This window comes from Carcharhinus amblyrhynchos, chromosome 10 (genome assembly GCF_965287045.1).
Source record: "Carcharhinus amblyrhynchos chromosome 10, sCarAmb.v2.hapA, whole genome shotgun sequence".
NCBI lineage: Eukaryota > Metazoa > Chordata > Chondrichthyes > Carcharhiniformes > Carcharhinidae > Carcharhinus > Carcharhinus amblyrhynchos.
Window position 1 is genome coordinate 89,136,553 of NC_137333.1, and position 19,755 is coordinate 89,156,307.

Sequence of the window (19,755 nt, forward strand, 5' to 3'; positions counted from 1 at the left end):
AAATAAACAGTCATCATTTAAGAGACTATGGATTCGAGCAACATATATTAAGGGGACCAGACAATCCCCAAAACTCTGATTAAACGCTTATCACACAACAAAACAGGGTGGAGCTGCTGAAAGCCAGTCGCTACCTTACATTCGGCCCCATCCCTGTTCTTACCTCTCTGTCAGGATCCAGTGACGATCCCTGGTGAAAGTCCCTGTGTATTACCTACCAGCAGCAGTCACCAGCTCTTAGTCCAATGGGAGGCCCAGTGCTGTCTAGATAACTGCCTGTTTATCTGAGAATTGCATTGGGCCTCCAATTGAAAGGTGACGTGGATTTCCCACTGGTTCTCTAACCGCTGGGCAGGATCTCCATCACCACACCTAAACCCCGTCATACATTTCTCAGGAAGAAACCTTGCTCTTGTGTCTCAGGTGGATTTGTTTAGAACAGGACACTGATTTGTTTATTAACAAGATTTGGGAGCGATTTGTGCTGAATCTAGTGAGGCCTCACCTCCAGCTGTGATGGACAATATCAGCTTTCTAAGACATTCTCAACACATCCAGTCAATTTACAGGGAGATATTTCATTTTTTTCCTCATTATTTAACCTTCCATGGGCTGAAGGCATGGCTGGCAAGATCAGCATCTGTCGTCTATCACTAATTACCCTCATAAGGGTATAGAACACCCTTTTTATTGATTTATCTTTGTTGGTAGAGAGTTTGGGGAATAGCTATTGGGTGATTTAATGGCTGGCTGGTCTGATCTGTCCCAGGTCGACAGGCGGGAATGGTTCAATGTGCTCAATGGAGTTCTTTCTTTTTCCCTGCTTTATTTTAATGTTTATGTGTCAAAGAAATGGCTTCAAGTGAAAAATGACCTCTTAACCTGCCTAAAATCAGTCTCCCAGCCAGTCACCGTATAATGACTGATCATCCAGACACATGTACCAATGTCAAGAGTTGCTGCAATTTGCTTCCTGAGGAGACTTAGTGATTAAATAAATTACAAAATCAGGTTGCAATAAATCTGGGAAGTAGTCCATAGCTTTGGAGTGACAGCAAGTCCCGCATTTGTTAAATATAGAACATTCTTGGCAATAAGGTGAAGATTTTAGGCCCATTTTTGAAAAGGTCTTGAATAAAAAAGTCTGAAAAATGACTATGTGTGATTTGAAGGTTAAATTATTTTCATAATTGTTTTCATTTTCTTTAGCTAAGACCAACTTGTTCCACCTCAGGTGTATGGCTGTTGATGAAGTGCCAAGAAAAAGCAAGAAAATGAGCTAGGAAAGAAAGAATTCAAGTTAATTTATTTGTCACAAGCAGGCTTACACTAAAACTGCAATTAAGTTAGAGTGGAATTGCCCTAGTTGCCACACTCCAGCACTTGTTCGGGTACACAGAGGGAGAATTTAGCATGGCCAATGCGCCTAACCAGCACATCTTTCAGACTGTGGGAGGAAACCAGAGCACCCAGAGGAAGCCCATGCAAACACACGGGAAGAATGTGTAAATTACTCACAGTCACCCAAGTCGGGAATCTAATCCAGGTCCCTGGCACTATGAAGCAACAGTGCTAACCACGGTGTTACTCTGCCGCCCACGGAAGGCTTGCATCCGCACAACGCTTTAATGCACCTCTCGGAAACACCTCAAAGTGCGCCAACCACAAGAAGCTGTTGGCAAGGGCAGTGGTTGTTGACTGAGCAGCAAGACCCAATAAACAGCATCCAGACAAATGACCAGTTAGGTTATTTTTGGCGAGGTTGGCTGAGAAAGGAATGTGGCCAAAATACTGCTGAAATAGAACAGACTCTCTGTTGTTTTTCCAATAGTGTCAAGGCAGAAACATTTATATCCAAAGACCACCTTCTCCAGCAATGCAGCACCCTCTCAGATCTGCAACATTTGCCAAAGTTTTGTGCACAAGTCCTAGTCATAGGACTTGAAAATACAACCTCTGAACGTGAAGGCGTTAATGTTACCAATTGAGCCCATACATCGATGGAGCCATGCTTGAAGGTAGAGAACAATGGGTTAACGGAGCGGTCACACAAGGCCCCATCTTACTCTGCAAATTAGGTCCTGATGATAAAGTGCAAAGAAGGCTAATCTGTTGAATTTGTTCTTAATAACAGTGCACACCATCAATGGGCTTTTCCAACAATGGCCTCATGTTTATCTGTAGATTCTTAATTCCACACTTTTTTTATTGAATTCAAATTCCACCAAATGCCGTGGCGGGATTGAATAGGCTGAATGGAAACCATTCATCACAGAAATCTTTGTTAACAGGGCAATGACGGTTCAAGTTTGAGTGGTTTACACTGCAGACAGAAAATTGGCAGAGCAGCTAATCCCTTGGTAAACCATGGTAAACTAGCAGCTGTGACACAAAATGGACTCTCATCCCACAGAGCTTTGTTGTGTAGAACTGTTCCATTATCAATGTCGGAGCAGCTGTGAAAACAATGGCTTGTTTTCTCTGTTGTTACTAGCAACAGAATCTCCTATTGGCTGCCAATTGGCTGTTTTGCTAAAATTCATCCAATCTGCAAATTCTTTCTTGGTGATGGCATCCATAATACAGTTTTAACCCTGGTGTCTTCCTCCAATGCCCAGTTCGTGCTGTTCCTCTGTCCATTTTAACTAACATCTTTCATATGAACAAGGGCAACTAGGGTGGGCAGTACTCCTCACAACAGCATAAATTCAACACAAAACCATGCATATTTCAAATTCATTCTGCTTCATAATTGTTGCCATATCTTCACAGAGACTGATGATTCAGACCTTGTGTGGACTCCAGAGTGGAATCCACCTCCCAGAGTCCAATAGTGTTTGTGGGAGAGGTGATGGCTTCATGGTGTTATTGCTAGACTACTAATCCAGGTAAACCTAGTTAGTGTTCTGGGGACCTGGGTTCAAATCCCGCTATGGCAGATGGTGGAACTTGAATTCAATAAAAAAAACATGGAATTAAAAGTTTACTGATGAACATGAAACTATTGTCAGTTGTTGGGAAAACCTATCTGGTTCGCTAATCTCCTTTAGAGAAGGAAATCTGCCTCCTTACCTGATCTAGCCTAAATGCTGGCATTATCAGTGTTGCTCACATCCCATGAATTAATAAATAAAAATTGATCTTGAGGAAAGATTAACATTCTTAAATTTAAGATGAATCGTATGATTCTCAGTTTAACGAGATGTGAGGGAGGGGTGATTTTGCTCATACAGATTGAAGCTGTTTCAATTGCCATAGTCCCACATGACCAGTCTGTTCTTTGTTCTTTACATGTGACTCCACAGCAATGTGGTTAGCCCCCTGAACAAGGGCAGCTCCGCATGGACAATGAATGCTGTCAGTCAGCAATGCCCATGTCCCATGAATGAATTTTAATAAGTGGTATGGTATATGGGCCATTAAAACAGCTCTGTACCAAACCACTGGCTTTCAGGCCTCTGACTCTTCGTCAGGTGAGTGGAGAGTTCTGATCACAAACAGGGGATGTAAAGACACACACTCAGTTTCCAGAATACTGATTAGAATGTGTGTTTTTACAGCTAATCAAGTCTTAAAGGTGTATCTTTAAGACTTGATTAGCTGTAAAAACTCGCATTAAAGATACACCTTTAAAACTTGATTAGCTGTAAAAACTCGCATTAAAGATACACCTTTAAAACTTGATTAGCTGTAAAAACTCGCATTAAAGATACACCTTTAAGACTTGATTAGCTGTAAAAACTTGCATTCTAATCAGTATTCTGTAAACTGAGTGTGTGTCTTTACACCCCCTGTTTGTGATCAGAACTCTCCACTCACCTGACGAACGGTCAGAGGCCCGAAAGCTACTAGCTTTTGCTATCGAATAAAGCTGTTGGACTTTAACCTGGTGTTGTGAGATGTGTTTACCCCAGTCCAATGCCGGCATCTCCACATCCAAACCACTGGTACAAGCCTGGCCATTCAGACCTTTAAATAGCCAGATCAAACATGTTTGTGGCCATATTATATTTGCCATGTATAAATTCCACAGATACCTATGAAACGCTCAGTAACATTTCTTGCCTACAGGTATGAATGTTCACGGCTGTGCAGCGCCACTCCAAACTCTGGAGAAAGCCCAGACATGCAGCGTCGGAAAATATTACTGAAGGATTTGAACATTCATGTTAACATTCAACCACAAGAATGAGCAAATTGAACAGACAGTTCATTGCTGCTCCCACACTAGTAACACTGTGATTAGTGAGAAGGATCTATTTTTCCAGAGCTGCATGCTGCCAAGACTCAGTAATAGAGGCTAGCACTGCTGCCTCACAGCACCAGAGATCTGGGTTCAATTCCGGCCTTGGGTCATTATCTATGCAGAGTTTGCACATTCTCCCACTGTCTGTGTGGGTTTCCTCCGGCTGCTCTGGATTCCTCCCACACTCCAAAGATGCGCAGCCTAGGTTGATTGGCCATGCTAAATTGTCCCTTAGTGTCAGGGGGATTAGCAAGGTAAATATGTGAAGTTAATGGGATGGGACCTGAGTGGGACATGGTCATCACTGGCTGGCCAGTATTTATTGCCCATCCTTACATAAAAACATAAGAAATAGGAGCAGGAATAGGCCATCTAGCCCCTCGATCCTGCCCCGCCATTCAGTAAGATCGTGGCTGATCTGATAGTGGTTCAGTTCCACTTACCCGCCTGCTCCCCATAACCCTTATTCCCTTATTGGTCAAAAATCTATCTATCTGTGACTTAAACGCGTTTAACGAGGTAGCCTTCACTGCTTCAATGGGCAGAGAATTCAAAGATTCACTACCGCCTGGGAGAAGTTCCTCCTCAACTCTGTTCTAAATTGACTCCCCCTTATTTTGAGGCTGTGCCCTCTAGTTCTTGTTTCCATTCTAAGTGGAAATAATCTCTCTGCCTCTACCCTGTCTAGCCCCTTCATTATCTTATATGTCTCTATAAGATCTCCCCTCAGCCTTCTAAACTCCAATGAGTACAGGCCCAGTCTACTCAATCACTCCTCATAAGCTAACCCCCTCATCTCCGGAATCAGCCTGGTGAACGTTCTCTGCACCCCCTCCAAAACTAACGTATCCTTTCGCAAATAAGGGGACCAAAATTGCACACAGTACTCTAGGTGCAGCCTCACCAGTACCTTATACAATTGCAGCAAGATCTCCCTGCTTTTATACTCCATCCCTCTCACGATAAAGGCCAACATTCCATTTGCCAGTTGCCCTTGATCTGAGTGACTTGCTAAGTCAATTTAGAGGCCAGTAGAGAGTCAACCATCGCTGTGGTTCTGGAGTCACATGTAGGCCAGACCAGGTAAAAACAGCAGATTTCCTTCCCTAAAAGGACATTAGTGAACCAGATGGGTTTTTCCGACAATTGACAATGGTTTCACGGTCATCAGCAGATTCTTAATTCCAGATTTTGTTTCACTGAATATAAATTCCATCATCTGCCGTGGTGGGATTTGAACCCAGGTCCCCAGAACATTAATTAATTTTCTGGATTAATAGTCTAGTAATAATATCACTGGGCCTTTGTCTACCCAGATGATCCCATTCACACTCTATCAAGGTAATTATAGAATCCCTACAGTGCAGTAGGACGGCATTCGGCCCATCAAATCTGTACCAACTCTCCAACAGATCATCCCACCCAGATCCTATCCCCGTAACTCCATGGGTGAGATTCTTCGGCCATGCTCACCCGAGAACGGGAGAATCCCACTCAAGGTCAATGGACTCCTGTGTGGTCTGCCCCTCACCTGCTACAATTCCTGTGGTGGGCAGGACGGGAGAATTTCCCCCCCCAAGTATTTGCCTCACTAATCCCCCTAACCTACACATCTTTGGAGTGTGAGAGGAAACCGGAGCAACTGGAAGAAACCCACGCAGACATGGGGAGAACGTGCAGACTCCACATAGACATTGAACTAAGGTTGGAATCGAACCCAGGTCCTTAACCATTTCTGCTGTGCTTTGTTAGACAGTTTGCTTCCAGCGGACGGCACGGTGGCACGGTGGTTAGCACTACTCCCTCGCAGCTCCAGTGGCCCGGGTTCAATTCCTGGCTTGGGTCACTGTCTGTGCTGAGTCTGCACGTTCTCCCCATGTCTGTGTGGGTTTCCTCCAAGTGCTCCAGTTTCCTCCCACAAAGATGCGCGCGTTAGGTTGATTGGCCACACTAAATTGCATAGAGACCCGGGATGTGTAGGTTAGAGGGATTAGCTGGGTAAATGTGTGGGGTTGTAGGGATAGGCCTGGGGTTGTCGGTATAGACTCAAGGGGCCGAATGGCCTCCTTCTGCACTGGAGAGTTTCTATGATCTCTTAATGGCTTTGGAATTTCATACGTACAGTACTGCAAGTGTTCGGCTATCTTGAATCTCTCATTTCAAGTCACAAGAATGGTGCCTCAAGTCCCTCCTTAAAACTTCATCAGTAGTTTTCAGCTCGTAAATACAGAAAGCCATTTTGTATAAGCATAGCTTCACAACAACTGTAATTATCAAAGTAAATGGAAATCTGAATTTTATATCTTCACAGCAGAGTATATATTGGGATCTTGTGATGCCGCAGTGAGACCACACATTGACAGTTTTGATCATTGAAATACGAGGTAAAAGTTCCTGCCCTGGGGCCAAGGTAGAGAACAAGCTGAGGCCAGCATTACAGGGCTTGGTTATGAGGAATCCTTGATTCTACAGTCTGGTGAGGTGCAGCTGAGAGGGACACACACAGGAACAGCCGACAGTAAACTGTTAAGGGAAGGTGCCACCTCAGTGTTACTTTGAAGTAGATTGCGATACTTGAGCAAAGGTGCCCAGACTCAGAAAGGTGGAAGGCAGGTCACGGGCTGAGAAAAGGAAGCTTTTTCCGACAATGACTGTTCAACACTTGAAATAGGCTTTCAGATATGGACATTAAGATCCATGGGATGTGGTGCTCCAGTGAGTGCAGGGAGAGAGGACAGGGAAGGGGATCCTGACAGCTTTCCTCATCCATCTTATCATCTTGTGAAAAGTGAGGGAACAGTGGGCTAAACAGCTCATTTTGGGCAGTAGTGATTTAAATCAGACTTGTCAGCCCTCGGTGGGACTGATATGTTTTTGCAATTTATCACCATGGCATCTCTGAGGTTAATGAGGACTGCGAACGTAAAGGAATCAGTGTAAATATAGCTTGTAGTGCAGTTTAAACTAAGCTTCTAAGTGCAGCATAACTCCCTTGAGTGTTGCCATTGGACAAAAAGCATGACCACTGGTGGCTGGAGAGATTTAATTGTGCTTCCTGCCTTGCTGCAGGCCAGTGGAGGGGTCCAGCTCCTGCTGCCTTCTATCTGTAACTATTGTCAGAGTGGTAGCTGTTGGTAACTGTAAGATAATTGCACAAGTAGGAGAGGTGGTCCTCCTAACATCCCTACAGTGCAGAAGGAGCACTTCTGCCTCATCGAGTCTACATCGACTCTGCGGAAGAGCATCTTACCCAGGCCCACATCCTGCCCTATCCCCGTAACCCCGTGTCTCATGGTGCAGTGGGTGGCGTCCCTGTCTCAGAAGCCCAGGATTCGAATCCCACTCCAGGATTTGAAAGTCAAAGAAGGTGGGTTTAGAACGTGGACAACAGAGTATCTATTGATTTGTAAATCCTTCCAACGTATACCCATAGCAGGTGGTGAGAGCAGGAGAGAAATCAAAGTCAGAGCTGCTACCATTGCTATTAACAGCTTCAAGCTATACAACACTGCCATAGCACAGACTTTTCAGGGTGGGGCGGTGGTTGTGGGCTGATGGTTCAGTTTGCCAGTGTGGATCAGCTTGGCGCCAGCTGCATGAGGTTTGGCCTACATCCAGGCTGGGGTGGATTTGGGACCTGTCTCCATTCCCCGGCTGTTGAGACTGGTCATGGATCCATGGTTTGGACCTGCCTGCAGGCACAGAACTGGAGAAATGGCAGAGGTGCTTAATGAATACTTTACCTCGGTGTCCACGGTGGAAAGTGATCTGGGTGGTTGCAGTGCAGGTTTGTGGCGGACTGAAAAGATAGAGTATGTGGACGTTAAGAAAGAGGATGTGTTGGAATTTTTGAATAGCATCAAGATAGATAAGTCGCCAGGGCCAGATGGGATGTACCCCAGGTTACTGTGGGAGGTGAGGGAAGAGATTGCAGGGCCTCTGGCAATGATCTTTGCATTGTGAATGGAGATGGGAGAGGTTCCAGAAGATTGTGGATGTGGTTCCTATATTCAAGAAAGGGAACAGGGATTGCCCGGGAAATTACCAACCGGTGAGTCTGACCTCAGTGGTTGGTAAGTTGATGGAGAGGATCCTGAGAGACAGGATTTATGAACATTTAGAGAAGTTTAGTATGATCAAAAGTAGTCAGCACGGCTTTGTCAAGGGCAGGTCGTGCCTTACGAGCCTGGTTGAGTTCTTTGAAAATGTGACTAAACACATTGATGAAGGAAGGGCGGTGGATGTGGTTTATATGGACTTCAGCAAGGCGTTCGATAAGGTCCCCCATGCAAGACTTCTTGAGAAAGTGAGAGGGCATGGGATCCAAGGGGCTGTTGCCTTGTGGATCCAGAACTGGCTTGCCTGCAGAAGGCAGAGAGTGGTTGTGGATGGGTCTTTTTCTGCATGGAGGTCGGTCACCAGTGGAATGCCCCAGGGATCTGTGCTGGGACCCTTGCTGTTTGTAATTTTCATAAATGACCTGGATGAGGAAGTGGAGGGCTGGGTTGGTAAGTTTGCCGATGACACGAAGGTTGGTGGTGTTGTGGATAGTCTGGAGGGATGTCAGGAGTTGTAGCATGACATAGATAGGATGCAAGACTGGGCAGAGAAGTGGCAGATGGACTTCAACCCAGATAAATGTGTAATAGTCCGTTTTGGCAGGACCAATGGGATGAAGGAGTGTAAATATCAAGGGTAAGACTCTTAGCAGTGTAGAGGATCAGAAGGGGTCCGGGTCCATAGGACTCTTAAATCGGCCTCGCAGGTGGAGGATGTGGTCAAGAAGGCGTATGGTGTACTGGCCTTCATTAATCGAGGGATTGAGGTTAGGAGTCGGGAGGTAATGCTGCAACTTTATAAGACCCTTGTCAGACCCCACTTGAAGTCCTGTGCGCAGTTCTGGTCGCCTCATTACAAGAAAGATGTGGAAGCTATTGAAAGGGTGCAGAGGAGATTTACAAGGATGTTGCCTGGTTTGGATGGCATGTCTTATGAAGATAGGTTGAGGGAGCTAGGTTTTTTTTCCCTGGAGAGACGAAGGATGAGAGGTGACCTGATAGAGGTTTATAAGATGTTGAGAGGTATAGGTAGGGTGGATTCTCAGAGGCTTTTTCTAAGGGCTGGAATGATCACTACGAGAGGACACAGGTTTAAGGTGCTGGGGAGCAAGTACAGAGGAGATGTCAGGGGTAAGTTTTTCACTCAGAGGGTGATGAGTGAGTGGAATTGGCTGCCATCGGTGGTGGTAGAGGCGAACTCGCTGGGGTCTTTTAAGAGACTTCTGGATGAGTATATGGGATTTAATGGGATTGAGAGTTATAGATAGGCCTGGTAGGTAGGGATATGATCAGCGCAACTTGTGGGCCGAAGGGCCTGTTTGTGCTGTAGTTTTCTATGTTCTTTGTTCTAAATCATTTTAAGTTGACGCGGTCACTATGGAACACACCCTAAAAGTTTCGATGTCAACAGGATTGGGAACTGACACTGGAAAGCTGCCAGGGAAACAAGCTTAGACAGTAATTAGAGATCCATGGGGTGGGGTTTTCCATAAGGGCCTTGCTCCAAAGCTGGAAAATCCCACCCGAGGTCGACGGACCTTTGCATGTTCCTTGTCCTGCCCACTACGATTCCCATGGTGAGCGGGATGGGAAAATCAGCTGTGAGGCCAACAACCCCTGACCTTTCCTCTCCAATAGGATCTTTTTTCTTTCAAAGGCAGAGGCTACTCAAAGCGAACAAGTTCAATTTTGTTCCATTTGTGTAACAAGCAGAATAGTGCTATGGTTTTGATGTCCTCCAACAAGCTTATTATTAGATTCAGTTTAATTCACTGTAGAGACAGACTAACGGAGCCAACCAATGTGCAGTGTTGCATTTGATTCCAGCATGGCACGTTGTCAAATATTTTGATTGATAACCTGTTTCCTGTGTCTGCAGAAAGTATTATTTGCCTTTTCCAAGGGCTTCCAGGATTTCATCCAAACTTGGTCACAGAAAGAGGACTGACGTCAGCCCCAGAAACTGGAGCCCAAATGAGCTCCCACACACACAGAACGTCACAGCAAGAAAGTAGGGGTGAGAGGTCAAAGGTAAACACATGTTAAGTGAATAGGCCATGAAGGAAGGGAAGACGCCAACTCTATTCTTGCCACACTCGGCATTCCCAGCTCAGAGGCAATTCTCACACTTAGAAAGAGTAAACAGGAAAGTTAGCTTGTGTGTCCAGACTTGGAAAGCTGACTGTAAGTGCACGACATTCCTTATTCCTTTCTACCTCAGAAATAATTCAATCCAATTCAAATAATCCTTAGTTTTTTTTATGCTATTAACAGGATCAAAAATGCATTTATAGTAAAACCATAGAGTGGGATTCTCCCCAAAAAAATCAAATTTGCATAAAAACTGGAGTAAATCCTGCTGGTTTTTCAGTGGGAGTTTAAAAATGAATCTCCCACATTCTGCACTGCGGAGTGCACTTGTGTGATTCACTCCAAAAACCAGAGAGCTTTACCCGCTGGAGAGCATAGTGCTGGGCAGCACAGCGCTGAGCTGGCCACTGCACATGCACCGATCTGTCAGCGCTGAGATTGGTGTACACATTCGCAGTAGCCCCACACTGTCGGCCTCCCGATTCCTGGCCAGCCCCACAACTCCCGCATTGCTGGCCCCCTCTCCACACACCAACAGCACCCCCGCCCCACCCCCCCTCACCCCCACCCCCACCCCCACCCCCCCCCCCCATGGTGCAATTACTGGCCCAGTGGGGAGCCCACAAAACGGCCTCCACTTGAGTCTCCCGGCCAGTGCAGTGGGATGGGAGAATCGCCCCCATAATTGTATGGTTTGATTATAATATGAAAGTCAACACGGCTGCATTTAACCCTTCCAGCCTCCTTCTGCCCACATGTTCCTGGTGAGAGTGGGTAGGGGGGTACAGTCAAGGCAGCGCTGTCACCTCTGGTTTAGAAGTGCGATTACACCCACTGTCAGATTAACTGGCATGTTACAGACGGCCTGTTGGGGCTTCACTGCAGGCAAGTGAAGGCCGCATAATTATGCAATCAACGGTAACCAATGGCATTAAAAGGACCCCAACATAAATATGTTATACAAATAAAGACTGGGCTTGATACTGGTTGCCCCTTCTTGCACAAACAGCAAGTAGCAAATACCAAGAGTTTCACAAATTATGAAATGCATATGAATATGTCATAACTTGACTGAAGTAGAAAGAATATATCAGCTTTTTTTAACACTATGAAGGATATACCTTTAAAGCTATCATACTATGTATTTTTTTATTCATTCGAGGGACATGGGCATCGCTGACTGGGCCAGCATTTATTCACCATCCTTAGGTGCTCTTGTTCAGGGCAGTTGCAAGTCAACTACATCGCTGTGTCTCTGGAGTCACACATAGGCCAGACCAGGTGAGAATGGCAGATTTCCTTCCCTAAAGGACATTAGTGAACCAAATGGGTTTTTCCGACAATGGTTTCATGGTCATCAGCAGATTCATAATTCCAGATATTATTTTTGTTGAATTCAAATTCCACCATCTGTGTGGTGGGGCTCAACTCTGGGTTTTCAGATCATTAGCTGAGTTTCTGGATTAATAGTCCAGAGATAATACCACTAGGCCACCGCCTCCTTAACCATTGCAACATGTGAAGTGTCTGCTGCATTATATCCCCTGTCTTCTCTCAGGGTGAATCCTCCCATACTGGGTCTAATTCTCAAGGCAAGATGGAAACTAGAAGCGTTTCCTGTTACGGGACCAGTGGCAAAACTTGCCAAATTTTTGCACACTATTCCATGGTGGGGCAGGTCTGGTGGTGCGTAGTCCACCATCTTATATGGCCACCATTATGAAAAGGCGACAGTATCACTGACCCATTATTGAAGAAAGAAGGTGGACATCCTGAAAATGAAGGTAGATCACTGGGAGCAGTCTGAGACCAGATGGTGGACCACTTGAGAATGAAGATGGATCTCCAGGAACATGCTGAGGCTGGAAGGACACTAAATATGGAAGGTTCACCTGCAGCTGCTGCCTCCCACCCACTGTTGTGGTATTCCGGGATCCAGGGTGCCAATGGCCTCGATCCTGAACTTCGGAGATAGTGTCACACATTGTGACATCAGGAATCATAGTGGAGAGCATGCCCCTGTCTACATCAATGAGGATGAAGTAGAAATGGCCGAGAACGTCATGCTTTTAGGTGTCCAGGTCACCAACAACCTCTCCTGGTCCCCCCATGCCAACACTATAATTAAGAAAGCCGACGAATGCCTCCACTTTCTCAGAAAACTAAGGAAATTTGACATGTCCACTATGACTCTCACAAGTTTTTTTGGTGCACCATAGAAAGCATTCTTTCTGGTTGTATCTCAGCTTGGTTTGGCTCCTGCTCTGTCCAAGACCTGAAGGGACTACAAAGAGTTATGAACAAAGCCCAGTCCATCACTCAAACAAGTTTCCCACCCATTGACACATAATTAAGGACCCCACGCACCCTGGACATACTCTCTTCCACTTTCTTCCGTCGGGGAAAAGATACAGAAGTCTGAGCTCACATACCAATTGACTCAACAACAGCTTCTTCCCTGCTGCCAGCAGGCATTTGAATGGACCTACCTCGCATTACGTTGATCTTTCTCTACACCCTAGCTATGACTGTAACATTACACTCTGCGCTCTCTCATTTCCTTCTCAATGTATGGTATGCTTTGTCTGTATAGCTTGCAAGAAATAATACTTTTCACTACATACTAATAGATGGGATAATAATAAATCAAATCAAATCACACATCTGCATGCCATATTGTTCCAGGTGTGTTTCGCACCAATATGTACAATCCCTGTGGAGAATCGGGCCTGGGGGTGCAAATAAGTTTCACACTGGATTCCAGTGGTTTCCTGATCCACCATCAGGCACCAGTGGAAGATCATGCAGGAAATTCACATTGGCATAAAAATAATTGCCACTGAATTATTCCCCCACCCTACTCATCATGAAACCCACCAGGGAGGGGTTTGGGAGAACTCCACTGTTCAGCTTGCAGATGGCTGAATTAGAGTTTGAGTTAGTAAAACGCAGCCCAGATAATGACATTAATAGATTGTGATTATCCAGAATTACACACTGACTATGCTTAGATGTTCTGAACTGGCTGCCATCCTTAGACTTGTTAAATATAAGTCAGTGTCTTATGTGCCTCTACCAAGTTTGCCGGGAACCTTGAGTTGCTCTTGTGCCTGGTGTTTTCTGAATGCTAAAGATTCTTGAGAATAAGGAGACACCGGGAGTAGGATTTTCCAGCCCTTCTGCAGCGTGTTTTCCAGCAGCAGTGATGCTTGTTGGCAGGATGTCTATGATGTTTGGCGTGGCTCACCCATCTCTGCCAGGGAACCTGCCTTGGGGAAGAGGAGGGGGAGGATCACCTTGGGTGGGACCAGACAATACCACCCTGGGAATTAATCTGGTCAAAATGTTACCACACATCAACCATAATCCATCAGAGCAAACATAAAGATCAGCTCCTGAGCTCACCTAAGTTAAATATGAGAAAAAATAATATGTTTGAACTTGCTGTGCTTGAATGGGAATCAAAGTCTGTCCAAAGTATGGCTCTCAGTTCGGATCTATGCACTGGCTCCTCATGTTGTTAGCATGTTAGATCCATAGAATCTCATCATTCCTCTACATTCCTCACCTTTCCTCTCCACTGTAATCTTCATTATTCCCCTCTAATCCTCATTATTCCTTTACAACACTCATTGTTCCCCAGGGTGGCACAGTTGTACAAAGAGTGACATGATGGCACAGTGGTTAGCACTGCTGCCTCACAATGCTGGGGACTCGGGATTTGATTCCAGCCTTGGGTGTCTGCCTGGGTGGAGTTTGCGCGAATCTGTGTGGGTTTCCTCTGGGTGCTCTGGTTTCTTCTCACAGTCCAAAGACGCGCAGGTTAGGTGGATTGGCCAGGCTAAATTGCCTCTTTGTGTACAAAGATGAGTAAGTTATGTGGATTAGTCATGGTAAATTTGTGGGGTAACAGGGTGGGCCTGGGTAAGATGCTCTTTTGGAGAGTCGGTGCAAACTCACTGGTTTGAATGGCCTCCTTCTGCACAGTAGGGATTCCATGGTAACAGTACTGGCTGGAGATTGGAGTGTGTCCGTGAGTAGATACAAACTTTTAGCTGGACTTCAGTCAGGACTGACAAGGTAAAGGCATCCTCAGTGGGGAAACCCACTGGAAGCCAATATGAAATTTACTTGCAGCCTGTCAATGGGATGCAGATGAAGGCCCATCTGCATGGGTCTATAAAGGTCCCAAGTGAAAGAGATCTTTTCAGTCTGAACAAATAGAGTTGAGCAAAGCATCAAAATGTGATCTGGCAACAAAGTAGTAGTGTCACTGGAGGAAGCAGGAGATTAGTGAGTATTCGGATTACTGGGAGCGCCTTTGGGATATTCTTGGATGACTTGGTTTATATTCCCAAGCATCAGACAAAGAAAGTAATGGTCAGAGAGATGAGCCACCAATAAAATCTGGAAGATCTAAAGCTATGTGTATTCTGACCCAGCCATCAAGATGTTTTGGGGCTAATGGTGATTCTTACAGTAAACCAACATGAGGTGGACTTGCACCTTGAGGCTAAAGCGAAATCACAACCACTGGTTTAATTATACTTGGGGATAATTCATTAACCATTCATTAACTCCTTACACTTGAGGTACATTCACCATTTGCTAAGCATACCCCTTGTTGCATCATTTTATTGAAAGTCAGAAATGATCTGATCAGTAATATCAGTAACATTTTGAAAATGTGCAAAGATGCAAAAAGAAAGTTTACCGAAGGGCCAGCAATTTCCTTTATCCTCTTGGCTTCAGAATCGCTGATAAATTTGTGGTACAGTACGACATATGGCTTCTGGCTTAAAATCTCCCTCTTCACTGGTTGTAGAATCAGGTGTGGACTGAGGTTTGTCTCATAGGAACAATAAAGTCGCGAATCTTGATAATGCTTTGGCTAAAATTGAGAGACACAATATTAAGGAATATAGAGGATTAATGAAGAATACAGAGGATTAATGAAGAATATAGAGGAATAATGAAGAATACAGAGGAATAATGAAGAATACAGAGGAATAATGAAGAACACAGAGGGATAATGAAGAATATAGAGAAATAATGAAGAATATAGAGAAATAATGAAGAATATAGAGGAATAATGAAGAATACAGAGGAATAATGAAGAACACAGAGGGATAATGAAGAACACAGAGGGATAATGAAGAACACAGAGGGATAATGAAGAATATAGAGAAATAATGAAGAATATAGAGGAATAATAAAGAATACAGAAGAATAATGAAGAATACAGAGGAATAATGAAAAATATGGATGAATAATGAAGGATATAGAGGAATTATGAAGCATACTGGAGAATGTGAAGAGCGCAAAGGAATATGAAGAATACAGGAAAATAACAAAGAATGCAGAGGAATAGGAAGAATATAGATCTACACTGGGATACAATCAGGAATAATGAGGATAAGAGAGAAATAATAAGGAATTCTGTACAGAGGGGTGGTGAGGAATAATGAGAAACAGAGGAATAATGAAGAATACCGTATAGCTGAATGAAGAGGAATACAACAGAATAATGAGAAATAGAGCAGAATACGGAGGAATAAGAAGAAGCACTGTATGAGGAATGATGGGGAATGTCGAGGAACGAAGTGGGATGCTATGGAATAATGAGAAACAGAGGAACAGTGCGAAGTACAGGGGAATAATAAGGAATGTTGTACAGAGCAGTAGTGAGGAATACATGAGAATAATGAGGAATACAGACCAAAAAAATGTAGTTTTATGGAAGAATGAAGCCTTAACCATTAAAAATTACTTTCATAATCTCCATGCAAATAAACCACATTCAATTACTTCACAATATAACTATAGGGTGTTAGTGTAGTTCAGAAGTTAATGACGTAAGTGCTCAAGTTACAGTCTGAACTACCAAAGATTGTTGGCATACTAGCACAGGGATACATCTTCAGGGATATTGAGGCCATTCCTCTTTGTATTTAGATACAGAAGACTATACAGAGAACAGGGAGCAGTTCACATGCAATAACACAACAGATGAATGGAGAGAGCTGTGACTCACCCAGGTTCCACTCCCATTTTCAAGGGGCTCATAACAGGAAAGAGTAATATTTTCTTCTTAAACATGAAACAATACAATTTGTTTGAAGTTCACATGCAACACTTAAAAAAGTACTCTTTTTAAAAATACTGGGTCAATTTGAAGATTTGATGTTTTATGTAATGCAGCTAACTGTCAGATTTTCAGAATAAGGGGTTTACATTTAGGCTTGAGATACGAAGAGGAAAGTCTTCACTCAAGAAGTTATCGACTGTTGGAATTCTCTGCCCCAGTGAGGTACGGGTGCTCGGTTGTTGAACATATCCAAGTTTGAGATGGATAGGTTTTTCGATACTAATAGAAATGAAGAGATATGGGGAAATAATGCAGGAAAGTGGAATTGAAATAGAAGATCATAATGAAGGAAGGTGCAGGCTACAGTGACCGAAGGCTTACCCTGTTCCTATTTCCTACGTTCCTACAAATCTGAGAGTTAAACTGTTTTTTTTTCAACATTTATTTATTAGTGTCACAAGTCAGCTTACATTTACACTGCAATGAAGTTACTGTGAAAATCCCCTAGTTGCCACACTTCAGCGCCTGTTCGGGTACACTGACGGAGAATTTAGCATGGCCAATGCACCTAACCAGCACGTCTTTCAGACTGTGGCAGGAAACCAGAGCACCAGGAGGAAACCCACACAGACACTGGGAGAATGTGCAAACTCCCCACAGACAGTGACCCAAGTCAGGAATCAAACCCGGGTCCCTGGAACTGTGGGGCAGCAGTGCTAAGCACTGTGCCACTGTACTGCCCTTGGAACTATACTAGTAAGCTTCAAAGGAAAAAAGTAAATTTAAACATGGAAAATCCTCATGACTCAGAAAGTACTGAAAATGGCAATAAGCTCAAGTAAGTCCATATTAGGGCCAAGAGGCCATGCAGTTACCTGTGAACCCAGTCTTTGACACAATGATTCATAGGTGTCCCTTGTGAGTAGGTGAGTTACATTTGGTCTTTGGAGCACAACTTCCTTTGGCTCAGTATCTAAAGATGCTCGCAAAATTTTTTCATACTTCAGTATATTCCTGGCAACTCTCCTATTGTTTGAATCTGTTGACAAGAGATCAGCTAAACAGCTAGTCTTCAAATTGTACAAATATAGATGAGATGCACAAATCCTTACTTTAATATGAAGCAGAAGATCGATGCAGAACGAACAGTGGCTATCACAGTGAAATGCATTGATTTTTTTTTAAGTTAATGATTTACACATTGTGTGGTTGTGCCATTAATCCATTAAGTACCACAAGTTATTATCTGAACAAGGTTTCCTATCATAGAACAAGCAAAACCCTATTTATATATCATGGCTATATTGAAAGATAACCAGGCATGAAGCAGCATTGAATTACTTAGAGACCCGGACACGAAACCATTCGGGATTCTCAAGGCCGAATGGCACATTTAGTTGGGAGAAAATGTTCCTGTCTTAACAATTCAGCTCCAGCTCACAGTCACTGCTGCGTACTGCACAGAAAAGGCCCTTTGGCCCATCATGCCTGCACTGACAATAGTTACCACTAAAGTCGCGCTCATCCCACTTTCCAGCACTTGTCCCATATCCTTGAATGTTATGAGTGCTCGCCCAAATACTTTTTAAAGGTTGTAAGGTTTCCAGCCTCCAAAGCCTTGCCAGCTCACGGCCGATCGAATTTTGAACTTTTAGAAGTAAGAGAAGAGAGGTCTGATTTTCTCTTTGAAGATCACCGTCACCTCAATAACAAAGTACCCACACACAATGACAACACCAAACTTTTAAAACTGACTGGGGGGGAGGGACACTTAATAGTCACCAAAATAAAGTTCTGCTGCTTAATGGTTCCAGTTACAGTCACTTCAATGCCGGAATTTTACTCCCTCGTCTGCCCAAGGCCAATGGAGAATGCCATTCTGCAAACCTCGTCCATTAAGTCCATCTTTGATTTTGGGGTCGGCATGTCGGTAAAATTCCAGCATAAGTGTTTTTTCTGCTGTTCTTGTCACTATTTGGAATATTGTGTTGATTAACTTCAGACGCGTTCAGCTAATCTTTACCACACTCTCTCTCCCATGTATTAATTGGGCTCCATGTGGTTTATAGCACATAAAGCATTTGCAGCCACACAAAATACAGCCAAGTTAGTGATGGACTGTTCACCCCAACATCTGGAATTATAATGCAGATTTACTTGCGCTTCAGTGGGATTTCCACTGCATTTCCAACGTAACTTGGAGGAAATTCCAGGCTGATAGTTATTTTGCTTCACTTCACATAAAAAGTGTCTAATTCTGTGTCTCACACTTTGCTAGTGGAACACTATTGAATATTACAAAATAATGCAATTGGATTTCTTTTAATACAAATTTCTTGTTTGAAAATTGACTTTTGAAACTTGATTTTGAATGCTTTTGAGGTTTTCTGCAGACAAAAAATCTGTAGTCTTTTTTGCAAGAAAATCAAAGTTAAAACAAGGGTCCTCTAGTGTTGGGGAATACCCAAGACTATCAAGAGTGAAAGGGAAGGCAAAGTATTTATACATCAGAAAGTAGTGATTAGTGATTAAGTCAAGCTTGGCTTTTAAAGGTATGAAAGTTTAGGCCAGAGGAGGGGATGAGGAGGTGTGAGGAGTCTCACAGGTCTGGACTTGTGTGGAAGCTGGATTGAGAAAGTGCTGATTCCAACAGACATTAGTAAACCGGATGGGTTTTTTTTGACAAGCAACAATGGTTTCATGGTCTTCGATGAATTCTTAGTTTCAGATATTTGTTATTGAATTCAAATTCCACCCTCTGCCGTGGTGGGATTTGACCTCAAGTCCCCAGAATATTAGCTGAGTTTCTAGATTAATAGTCTAGCAATAATACCACTAGGTCTTCACCTCCCTTTGCACTGTTGGGATTCTGTGAAGATGGTATAATTTGGAACTGAGAAACACGCGATTAGAATTCAGATGATTGACCATAAAAATGTTGAGAGAATGAAAAAAGACAACAAACACTGGAATACAGAGGAAGATCACAGCCTATAGATGAGTGAAGGGTCTTGATCAAGCATGTGAGTTGTAATTGGACGGCTTTCTCAGATTTGGGAGCAATATTCATGTCAATATGAATGCAGGGGGGAAGACGGGATCAGGGTATTGAGTGGGATGATCAGCCATGGTCATAAGGAATGGTGAAGTAGGCTCGAAGGGCTGAACGGCCTAATTGAGCTCCTATTTTCTATGTTTCTATGTTTGTACTTTAGAGAGCACTGGAGAGAAAAAGTTGGAAATCCAGCTTTTTGAGTGCAGGTTTACCAATG

At 43.8% G+C, this 19,755-nt stretch overlaps 1 protein-coding gene across 1 annotated transcript in view; it reads right to left on the reverse strand.

Annotated features, from left to right (window-relative positions):
- Positions 1 to 19,755, reverse strand: part of p4ha3 (prolyl 4-hydroxylase, alpha polypeptide III) — a 74,460-nt gene that overhangs the window by 30,062 nt on the left and 24,643 nt on the right. Inside the window, exons 6-7 of the mRNA XM_080197552.1 lie at positions 17,359 to 17,522; positions 15,110 to 15,286 (exon numbers count right to left, since the gene is read on the reverse strand). Coding sequence (XP_080053678.1) covers positions 15,110 to 15,286; positions 17,359 to 17,522 — 341 coding nt within the window. The remainder of the gene's footprint in view (positions 1 to 15,109; positions 15,287 to 17,358; positions 17,523 to 19,755) is intronic.